At 39.2% G+C, this 12,339-nt stretch overlaps 1 protein-coding gene across 2 annotated transcripts in view; it reads right to left on the bottom strand.

The window, feature by feature from the left end:
- The window catches only part of Ncam2 (neural cell adhesion molecule 2), a 571,884-nt gene extending 564,467 nt beyond the window's left edge, over positions 1-7,417 (bottom strand). The window contains exon 1 of one of the 2 annotated variants that reach the window (XM_008832733.2): positions 7,158-7,417. In XM_008832733.2, coding sequence (XP_008830955.1) covers positions 7,158-7,212 — 55 coding nt within the window. In that variant the 5' untranslated portion in view covers positions 7,213-7,417. The remainder of the gene's footprint in view (positions 1-7,157) is intronic. The other variant, XM_008832734.1, reaches the window with a different exon arrangement.
- Positions 7,418-12,339: the final 4,922 nt, after the last annotated feature.

Below are 12,339 nucleotides of genomic sequence, written 5' to 3'. Positions count from 1 at the left end.
ATTTTTTAATTTAAATATTATACTTTCTGTCAGATGAGGTCAATGCTTCAAGTAACACCTTTTTATCAATCTTCCAAATTGCAATTATTACTAAGATCCATTCAGGATTTCACAGAATCATAGTTATGACTAATTTCTCCTTTTCCGTTTCCTCTGGTTCAGGTAGCAGATGACCAATACACTTGTAAACAAACAAGATCTTAAACTACTTTCCTGTCCACCACCCAGTTCTCAAAGATTTACCTACATAACAGACTTAGGTTGGCTTCAAAGTCTTTCTGCCTTACACTCCCCACAGTGCTCAATTCTGTAATTCCATGACTGCACTGTCCGAATCACCCAAGGAAACAGAGTGCTAAAAACACCTTCAAACTGGGTCCAATAAACTCAATTAGTTCTTTCTTCAGAACAACTACTCCTTTACTACATTTTGTTCACCTGGTCTCCCCTCCTCCTGTCACCTTTCTCTGTTTACTCTTGCCATGTTGAAGCTCTTTCTGCCTGACATAGTGAATGGAAATGTGGAATCTTGGATATAAATTTGGCTGTGGATGCATCTCAAGTTCAAGTTCTGATTCCTTAGCTGTGCAATTAGACTCCCCTTTGTACCTTTTGGCCTTAGGATACTATGATAATAGACAGAGAACTATAAACTTATTAAAGAGAATGTTGACACCGTGAGCCTCACAATAAGCATCCAAAGAATATTAGTTAAATCTATGTGACAAATGTCAAGCACTCACTCTGATCACTTAATAAACAATCAATTATATGATACCTTCTGCTTTTTCACAATATTCCAATGGAAGGTTTATTGCTTTCCCATACTTGTTTGGTTTTGCACATTTACATTCTTTGCTTTCTTAATTAACAATATGGATTTCTATTTGTTGCCAATCCATTCACATGCAAAAATTTAAACAAAAACAACAAAAATGTCAGAAAAAATGCAAAAAATAGAAGTAAAAGCTGATACCTTCCTTTGAGTTGTTAGCCCAGGTGGCCCAAGAGACTCCCAGACAGTAACCCAGTGTAGAACTGGGAAAATGAACAGCAGACCCTAATCTTATCTAAAGGAATATTGGCAACTGATTGCTACTAGATGAGTAAGATCAGCAGATATTCCTAAAACAAGGAACTCTAGATAGGCTGATTAGACTCAGTTGATGGACTAGCTCTGGGGAATGACCAGGGGATCTGATAACACAGTGTACAGTAACAGGGATGACAACTTATATGGGCTCCAGTTGGGGGAGGAGGCTATGGGAGAGTGCCATTTGTGTTGTAGGTATAAAGATAAATGAGATTGTTTAGGATGTTCTGTATGAAACACACACACAAACCAATAAATAAAAAAATGAGTTATATTTGAAAAAAAGCTAATTAATAATTCTAAATAATGAGTGTAATTGATTTAGGCAAATCAGGTTATTTCCCTGTATTGATTCTATTTCTTTCCCAACAAAACAAAGCCAATATTCCCACGGATTCTTGATATACCTGATTCATAAATTGTCCAAGGAAAATGAACTGAAAGTTATGTTTAAAAGGTACTCATCTTATACTACATGTAGTTGTTAATTTAGTACCTAACAAATGGCACCAAATCTAAACATCTCTTACTTGTCTGTGCGCGTGTGTGTGTGTGTGTGTGTGTGTAGTTTTGTGTGTTTTTGAGATTTTTTTTTAGCTTTTCTTTGTATTTTAGTGGCTTTTGCTGTGATTAATTGGTTGGTTGAATGATTAGTAGGTTGGATAGTTGGATTTTGTGGTGCTGGGGATCAAACCTTGGGCTTTATCAATGGTAGAAAAACACACTACTGAGTTCCATCACCATCTCTAAGTTTTAAATCCATAAAAGTTTGGTACTGTGCAAAGTGAATTAATAATGTGAAAACTATTAGCCATTTTGTTTTTCTATTTTATATTCACTTATTTATTTTAATTATGTGTGTATCCTAATTGTTTTGGGGGAACTTAATATCAGCCCACAAAAAAGATTCCCACATCCAGAGTAACCCATTATTCAATAATTTTTACTGACATCTTCTGGTAAATTAAAAATGTGTGTGTTATGACTCTAAGTGGTGGCGCCACTTAGAGGGGTTCCTTACAGAACTTATGTGGCCGTTATGTCATATTTACCTACTGTGGTGTTTGGAACAAAGCAAACATTTAATAAATTATATATAAGGGAGTATATAATGAAATCACCCCACCTCATTAATGAATTAGATAATCTCAACATTTACAATATATTTTCTAATTGCAAAGCATATTTTAGGGGATTTTAAAGAAATGCATAAATGATATCTTTCTAGACCATCTTATATCTGTATGCTTATTATGGAAAAAAGTAAAAAGTACCTGGAATAACATGCTATCGTGCCTAAAGTTACCTATTTCCACAATCATCCCTCAGTATCCAGGATCAAGATTAACTAATAGGATACATTCATGTTAAAATTTTAAATGAACAACTAGTTGTTGTCAGCATTCCAGTTCTTTCTTCAAGGTCAAGGGACTGTTGGTAGTCTTGGCCTTTCGATACCAGAGTCAAAGCTCTGGTCTCTCCCTGATACATATCTTTTTAATAAAGCAGAACCATTTCATCAGCATGAAATTCCTCAAACCCATCTCTTATGGCTATGTTTATACATATTTTCAAAATTCTGTCCTATCCCTCTTAATTTTAACCTAGGAAAGTCTGACCTATGACATCATAGCCCTTTAAGATGTTCTTGGTCTTGATGAAATGATAGAGGCACAATGAATGTATTAAGCCGAGGAAAATGCTGGCTTCTTTTCAGTATTAGCATCTTTTAACTTAAAATACTTAAAAGGGTGCACAGAAAAGTACATGTGTTTGCTGAACAATTAATGACAGCTTAGCTCTATTAAATGGAACAATATTGCTTTTAATAAAAGCATCAAAGTCCTAGTTGCATCTTAATGTGTTCTCCTATCATGTAATTTGGAAAATTAAAAATAATTTATAATCTTTTAAGTTTTCCTGGTCTCCATATAATTGGTAGAATATCAAGATGCAAGAAATTAAAAATCTTCTGTATTCAGTAAAATTTGAAAATCAAACATATTTATTTTATAAGAACATTAATTTTGCATACACCACCACACAGGATAATAGTTATTATGTGCAAAATAAAGAAACAGCAACAACAAGAAAATGAAATTCAGACTCCATGACTAACTGAACACTTTCTGCTATCAGAAGTTCGTTGTTAAGAGAGATGACCCTGAAAAAAAATGAGTTAAAACGATTTCCCCAGTGTCAAAAGCCAGAGAAAACAGCAGGAACAGGTTCAGAGCCTTCAGAATGTCGATCCTCTTTCCGTTCTCACAGCTCCCACACAAGGAAACAGCCAAAAACAAATCCCAGTTAAGCCTGGTTACGAGCTCAGTCTGGTGAGCTCATCTCTCTGTTTCACAACAAACCAGCTCATTTTGGAAAGAAGGCCATTTTATTTGCAAAATTATATGAAGTTTGACCTTCTTTTATTGAATGAGGTTCTTTTGTTCCATTAATTCCTTCTCCAGTAATATTTTACCACTGAGAACGTCAGGCCCCTGCGTGGATGAAAACACTCATCTGACACTCCGGACTCTCCAACTTCTCCACTTGCTCACCTGGCTCAGATTCAGCTTGAGAAATGAAAGTGAGAGCAGAAGACATAAAGTATGGGCAGGAATTCTCTGGCTGCTCATTGACAAAAATTATTAATTTATAGGGCCTATTTCTCCTAAGTGGAAATGGACATTGGATTAATTCAATAGAAGCTGGGTACACAGAATGATGGCAAAGAAGTAGAGCAAGAGAGAAAAAGGATCTAAGAACGGCTTTAACTGCATAACCACCTCTAGACAGAGTAGGCATTTGTATAATTGTGACAAGTAGACATCCTCACACCTGTACTCTGTGTTTAGAAGGCACATTTCTCTAAGGAACAATGGCTTATGAGCATTTGCCCAGAAAGAATAATTGAGAGGAGAGGCCCTGCTTCACTTATTAAGTGAGTATTACAGACCCTTTCCCACGATTTGGCTTCAATTAGAATTCTGTGTGTGGTTGACATTCGTTGCAAGTGAAAGAAATAGCATTGCCTGTTTTAGCAGTAGTACTTCCAAGGTACATGTGTGAATGACAGTAACAGACAGCTGTTCATCATTCTTAGGTGATTTAGAAAAGAAGAGGAAAATAATTTTAAACATTTAAAAAATTCCAGGAAAGCAAACCTTTTATACCACAGCTTGAGAATTTGAACTCATAAACACCAAAGAAATTGTTAATCAGAGACTCACTTGAGGTTTATGACAACAGGGACCTGTGACCAAATCTTAACTATATAGCAAAAATAATTGCAAAAGTTGCAGAATTATCAAATTTCTTTCCAGGGGCAACTAAAATCAAATGCAACTCAAGAACCTTACCTCATTAGGTGATTACCTTGCCATAGAAATGTGTGACTTTTAAAGGAGCATCTCTATTTCAAAAACAACCACAAAAAATCCTCTCACTAGAATGAACAATAACACTGGGTTGAAAGTTAGGAGGTAAAAATTAGGCCTCATTAGCTAATTATGGTATTGTAATCCACTTAAATTAGTCGGTTTTTCACTCGTGTCATTTTCTTCCATTCAAGTGTTAAGGTTCAAAATGTTGTGACTACTTAAAAGGGAATGCATCATCGTGGCCTTTCCTCAGTCAAACTGCACACCGCTTTCCCAAGCAGTAGCTTCAATCATGCTTCATAAAATCCCTGCAAGTATACTCCTGGAAACATACACCGGCAAGCTGGGGCTTTACTATTTTCAAGCAAACATGAGGATCACTGACTGGTAGCTTTTCCATGGCCCCATTTAAAAAGAAAAACATAAACAGAATTATGTGTTGCACAACGTTCATTAAAAAAAAAAAAATCACCTCCCAGTGATGTGTCTGATACTTGCTGCTGCATCCTTAATTAGAGAAGAAAACGCTCGCCTGAAGAAATTAGACTCTGGGATGTGGACTTCTGTTTCCAAGCTTCATTACAACACATGGCACAGAGATACTACATGTTTGTTCACACAAAAGCTAGTTTCTGGGGCTACTCGTGCATGGCTCTGAGAGAGCCATGCATTTTGAACTGTACTAGATAGAGAGATCTTTACAAAGATGCCATCCTTCTGCCCTGTTTCATTCACAGGGAATATGGGCTCCCCTTCAAGCAGGCTTCCTTTCCAGAGACCTTCTGTATAACCACCCTGTGTGCTGATTATAAATCAGCTGAATCACAATTTTAAATATATGTTACATAAAGAGATGCAAATTGTGTCTGTTTGTGTGTACTGTTTATGTCTAAATACTTAAACATTGCAACCTCTCCCTCCAATCCCCAAATTCCAACACACTTAGCATCTGCAATGATCAATGCACAGACTCCTCAACTGAGATTCTTTTCTTTTCAAAACCACTCACCATGATGTGACCACAAATCTGCATAAACTTGCCTCTTGATTTCTCTACACTACACTCACTTAATTGAAACTGAATTTAAATTCTCACACTGTTTTATAGGATTCTGGAATATCTGTCTATGTTGTAAATGAACAGTAACACACAAACTGCAGCGTTCCAAAAATAATTTTTAAAAAAAATACAGGACAGCTTCATATCTTGTGGGAACAAGTGCATGCTGATCTTTGCAAGAGGAGTGATGAATTAAGCAAGTAGACTAATAGTACCTTCAGATGAAGCTATCTGCATTTTTTTCTGAAACTGAAATTTTATCTACTCTATGATAGAAAAATGAGCAGAACCTCACTCAGGCGCTTTATAAATAATAGCAATATCCAGTATGTACATTTCTATTTCCGAAAATAAAAATCTGCATCCAATCGTGTGTTCATCTACTAACACTGTAGCTGTGGGGAGGAGAAGGGCAGAGAAAGGAAGGCTCCGCATCCAAAATGTCAAGCCCTGCTGTAGAATGATAGGACTGTGCAAGAGCAGAAACAATCATTTCTAGGCTTAAAATGGAGTTCTACCACCCCCTGCTGGAGCACATGAGTGACGCAGACGAGGTGAAAATGCTTAGAATTTGATTTAGTGAAGATATTTTAACTTATCTTGCAATTTATTAATTTATTGGGGGAAATGCTGCACAAATAATACATCATTCGCTACAATTATTAACATATCACAAAATCACTCCTATTCCTTTTTTCACTTAAAGATTTTCACCAACGCACATTTTAGTGTTTTGTTTCCCCAATTAAATGCCCAAACTTGTCTGGACAGTTGAAAACGCTTCGACTGATTGTGAATGTATTTTATGTGGATGCGACCTGTCTCAACAAACAAGATAAATACATATCATCTGGATACAGATTAGCAGAGATCGCTTCAGACAATTCTCCCTCGGGTTAGTCTACAAACGCTTTTTTTTCCCCCTTCCCCCTCAAATAAAAAGCTTCCAGTAGTTTTTCACAAGCCCTCACACCCTTACAGGTGTAATTTTAATTGAAGATTTTCAATTGTGCTGTATTCACGGGGTGGTGGGGGGGTCACAATAAATGCCTGCAACACAACCCTAGTTTTAGCCATTTGCTGTCTTACAGAATCTATGGCCCCTGTTAGTTTTCAACATAAATAAGCCATCAGCACTCACTCCATAGCCAGTAATTAGACGGGAAAGGAGAAGAAAAGAATCTCTAAGAATTGAATTTCTTGCACAGAGATATTTGACAAATGAGTTTAATCACGATAGTTTTGCTGCTTCTGTAAAACGACTATACCCTTCCCTTCTGCAACCTCAGATATTTAACTATTAATACACACCAACACATTCATCCAATTTCGGATAAAAAAATAAGAAGAAAGCCAAAAATCCCACAAGAAGCAGCAGTTTCACCAGCTCTCCTTCACACCAATGCCCCTCTCCAATTCACTATGTTCTCTTCCCTTGTTTAACGGTCTTTCAGCCAAACATAGAATTTTAGGGGCAGCAAAAAGAAAGAGCTAAAATCCTAATAGCGTCAGCAATCACTGCAACTTTGGTTCTTTCATTCCATTCCTCCTGTGCCTAGCTCTTTGCCTCTCCGGGCTGGGTGGAAGGGGGAGGGAAAGTAAAAGCCATAAAGCCGCACACTCCTACCTTGCCCGCTACTGACAAGCAACCCAAGCAGGTAGAAGGAGAGGAGGAGGCTCATGTTCAGGACGTGACACTGGTGGACAGTTCCAAAGTTATTAAGTCCAGCCCTGGAGAGAGAACCTTCCGCTGCCACGGCTGCCTCTGCTAGCCCGACGTCGCTCCCGGGTGCCCCAGCCGCCCGCAGCCCGCGCGCTCCTCCTCTCAAAGTGACTGCAAGCTCCGCGCCTTGCCGCACTATATCCAGGCGGCGGCGGCGGCAGCAGCGGCCGCCTCGGCGGCAGGGAAGTGACGGGGCGGGGAGGCGCGGCCCCGGATCCCTCCGCAAGGCCGCCTCACCAGGCAGGGGCGTCCCGGGATTCGTCCGCCGTGGAGCCCTAGCCACGGGTTCAAGCCCTGGCGGCTTCCAGAAAGCGTTGGGGTGAAGGCAGACCAGCCCAGGTCGATCCGCCCGCACGCAGCCTACAGGCAATGCACACTCACGCGGGAGCCCCAGGGACCGGGAAGGCTGGGTGCTCGCAGCCTCTTTGCACTGCACGTGTGGCGGGAATGCTAAGAACTGCTGACGGACGAACGCACCGAGCTCTGTGGGCTGGGGTGGTCCGACCCTGGGAACATCCCTTGGCTGTCCTTCCTATAGAGAGGACCAGGAAGGAGGCGGGGTCTCTGCCCCAGGCTTAAACCTGGAGGGGTCTGGAGCCGTGGTTACTTTGACATATGCTTCCCTCCACAGCAGCAGAGGGAAGCGACTGTCCTATGGCGTCCCTCTGCGCCTGTCTCCTTGCTAGAAGGACCGAGAAAGATGTGTAGTATTTCCTTTAAGTCCAGACTCATTGTTGTGAAGGGTCCCCAGTGGGAACTGACTTATGGCTGGGGTCATGGAGAGTTCGGGGTTTTCTCTCAGCACTGTCATGGGGCAGCATTAGGAGATCCCTGCGTCCCCTAGAGTGTCAATGTAAAAGGAGAAACCCAGCCGAGGCCATTTCCCAGGCCAGTCACTTGCCAGCCTTCCCCTAGCCTTCACACCTAAACGGAAAGGATAGGGGTAGGGGGTGTCAGGCTAGGTCTCCTCACCCACCCGAGGCTGGAGTAGAGCATGAATTTTGCTGGTGGAGTAGAAAAACGTTTCACTTTAACAAGACACCTGTGGCAAGAGACTGGTCAGAACTCAGAACCATTGGCCCCAGAGCCTTTGTCTCTTTGCCCTGGGTCATAGCAACCAGCTGCAGCTGACAAAGGCTTCTTCACACAGCACTTTGTTTCTGGCTCCTTAGGCTGATCAACTGCCTCACCCCAGGCCCAGAGAGCTCCCAGGCGCAGTCCTTATCAGCAAGGACAGAGACACAGAATCGAGTAGAAACATGAACCTGCTCAGAAAGGCAGAGGATGCTTGGGGGTTTGACTCCCAAATGAATGTTTCAGTACTTTCAGGGAGGACAAGGGTAAGAGCAGACAGGGACTAGTGCGGTTAGGGGAGATACTATCTATGATGTGTTCTCCTAGGCAGAAGAGTTCATAGGGAAGGTAAGCTTTCTTGTATCCTGGGACAGCCTTATTGAGAATTGGGGAAGGGAAACATAAGATCTCAACAGGAACACGGGTAAACTCCTTTAACCTTAGTCCCTCTGAGGGCCTCACTGCTGCAGAACCCCTTCTCTTTTTGATTTCATAATAAGCTCTGCATCTAGAGAGTTCTTTGCCAAGACACCATCCCTGTACCCTTTATTTTTATTAGTCGCACCAACTGTATTTAGTGAACTCATGGTCAGCTATTTTTTGCAGGAAAGCATGGAAACAGCATACTTATGGTATGAAAAACAAGTGACTAGTGTATTTTTAACCATTTCTTGATTCCCTAGGGAATTAAAAGGCACACATGTATACACAATCTCTTCCCCAGAAAATTTGCTGTTTTTTAACTTGACACCAGGAATGGTCTAGTGTATATAACATATCACTTGCCTTTGTACACACACACACACACACACACACACACACACACACACACACCTGGTGATCAGGAAAATGTTGTTCTGGCTACTGTGTACTTCTTTATATTATTAAAAGCCCAATTACTTTTATCTAAAGCAAAGAGTTGAACTATGATAGGTGATGATTTCATAGTCTGGAAAGTAATTTAAATATAACAGCTCTTTAAGTTGAAGACATAGGAGGAAGGAGGGCAATAATGTTCCAAATGGTGTATTTCATGAATATATGTTTGTATTATAATACTGCATTCATAGAATAAAATTCTTTGTGTGTTTGTACATGTGCATTATGAGAGAGAGAGAGAGAAAGAGAGAGAGAGAGAGAGAGAGAGAGAGAGAATGCAATATATCTGATTTCTACCTCTGGCCTCCACATGCACACAGGAGTGCACACAAAAGAACACATAAATTCACCAAACACACACACACACACACACACACACACACACACACACAATTTAAAGAAGTACAGTGTGTAAATCACTAAGTGGAGGCTAACTTTGAAAAGGGGGTTAACACTCTGCTATGCAGAAACAACAACAAACAAAAACCTGGGCTTTTCAGATATAATGGTCCTAAAGTCAAAAGCTAGAGCTAAGGATATGGTAATTAGTAGAGCACTTGCCTAACGTTCAAAAAGTCCAGTGTTCAAATCTCAACATCACAAATGGAAGAAAAAAATATAACCAAGAAAGTGGTAACTGTTCATCCTCAGGGCTGGATGCTGAGTTGCAAGTCATCACAGGCCCACTGGAGGATTATCAACTAAGACTTTTGTGACTTTTCTGCATCATAACTTAAATTTGTCTTGTGAGAGCTCTAGCAGGCAGGGTGCCACATACTCCAGAAAATCTTCAGCTGCTTCTTAGCCCAAGGTAAAGAGCTTCTCTCAGAAGCGCATCCATTTACCACTGCACTGACAAAGTGATCTGCTTTCATTTGCCTGGGTCAGTTTCTCATCTCTGAACAGATTGATGGTATAAAGGATGACTTGTAGAAAAATTATCTCTGCTCACGGTGTCTGTGCTCAATCAAACAGCAAGCACTGCTGCAATCAAAGTAATGTGTCTCCAAACATGGCTAAGCCTTGCGCACTGTGTGCATAGAAGTTCATCCCCATCCATTATATGACTGAAAATTTACATGTTATACAACATATCAATTTCTCCATCCACCTGAGAAAGATTTCAGCGGCTTAGTTGCTGCTTTAGATGTTTCATTTATAAAAATAAGAGCAAGTTGAACAGAACTCAGGAATCTGTGAAAAGCTGAGTAGTAAGAAATACCAACAGATCTGGATGCATGGGGAAATGAGAGCAGATAAATTTGATTTAGAAGAATCAATAAAATGAACATGAAGAAGTAGGAGAGAGATAGAAAATGATAAGCTGCATTGTAAGTGGAAATTATCTTCTCAGAGAGATTCTGCCTCTTACATCTGGATTTTGTTTTTGCAAAAAGCATACAAAAATATAATCTGGACATGGAGGCTAGGCGTGAATGGCATCCTGTGGACTGTGTTTAATGATTGTGTCTAGTTCCCTTTTCCTAGTGTTATTTTTGTTTACCCTGTCTGTTGACAGAATTCATGTGCATCAAAATTACACTATTAAGAAGTAGGACATTCCATGTGTCCATTTATATTTTTAAAATGTCACCAACCATTATACCTATTCATTTACTTGTCTAGAAAATTGCCTGTTTAGGCTTTTTTATTACACAAAAAGGAAAAATATCCACTGTGTATATAGGCGGATAGCCTAAAACCTTTATAAATAGATGATCCTGCTTCTGCCTTCCCATGTCCATTAACACCACTTTTCTAATGATTGTGTCTTTAAACATAATTTCTCCGTTCTTGTTAGAACGGCATTTTAGATGTTTTACCAGGCTATCTGTGAGCCTGTGACAGTGAATCTACAGTGGTAGATTTAGATCTTAACACCTCCATTTGGTAACGCCTTAGTAGTTAACTGTTCCTTTTGAAATTAAGAAATAGAAGAGGCAAATTGATGGCACCGAGGCACCCTAATCATCACAGATTCTTACTTTTTAATTACTTGCAAGATACATGGGGTCATTTTCCTTCATGGCTACTTCATGTTCCCTCTAGGCAAATAACTGCTGGATTTTCTCTGAAATCATGCAATAATTGTCTATAATTTGCTAGTTTCCTGAATAATATTTTCTTAACTCTGAGGAGATATTGTATTTTTTCTCCGAATCACACTTGGCAAGTATAAAGATGTATAGAACAGAAAATGCAACCAACTTGTAGCATTCTGACAAAACAGTGAGTGACACCATTTCAAGAATATATTCAGTCCAAAGAAAGAAAAGAAAAGGGAACCAAACGGTGGTTAGCAAGGAAATGTTTGATATGACAAGGATCATAATGTCAAGTGCAGGTTTCCCAATATTGATCAGAGCACTCAGAAATCATATTTTTGTCCACAGATATTATTGACAAAGATGATGACTGCACAAATCCTATCATGTGGAGGGCGGATATCCAACATTTTAGGGCATCACGTCCTTCATCTCAGGCGATTCATCTCATAGAATTACAGGTTGATGGACACAGGGTGTTAATCAAATGCATCTTTCAAATGAAACAAAATTGGTAATTGTATTTGAAAAAATGTGGCAAATGATCAGTTCCTCTGGTATTAGAAATATGTTTTTGTTAAAAAATCAAGTTAAATAAGCAGTTGCATGAGCAATAACCACACTTGTGTCAATAATTCCTTCTTATAAAACCTCAAAGTTTTAATAATCTACCTCATTGTCAAGCAGTATTCATTTCTTGAATGTAATTATTTTATTTTACACTGAATGATTGAAATAAACATCATGATAAACAATTCTATGAGATGATCCACATTTCTTTCAAGAAAATACCTCACATGCCCTGCCAACTACTTCTTTATAATCAGTTCGCATATTTAAATGAATCTGTTTTATTTAACATTGACCTGGATTTTTCACCTTTCCAAAAAACAAATAATTCAAAAGCTTTTGAAGACATTGGCCTGAATACAAGCACCTGCCCATATATACAGATTTAGATCAGAAAAATAAAGATTTGTACATTTTTTTACAAAATAGTATTTACTCTTCTCAAGGTTTTTCATCATAGTTATAAAAATTAGAAATGTCTCTATATCATCACAGATCTGATGAATATTTTAAAACAC

This window comes from Nannospalax galili, unplaced genomic scaffold, assembly GCF_000622305.1.
Source record: "Nannospalax galili isolate Female #2095 unplaced genomic scaffold, S.galili_v1.0 scaffold256, whole genome shotgun sequence".
NCBI lineage: Eukaryota > Metazoa > Chordata > Mammalia > Rodentia > Spalacidae > Nannospalax > Nannospalax galili.
This window is presented reverse-complemented; position numbering and strand designations above follow the sequence as displayed.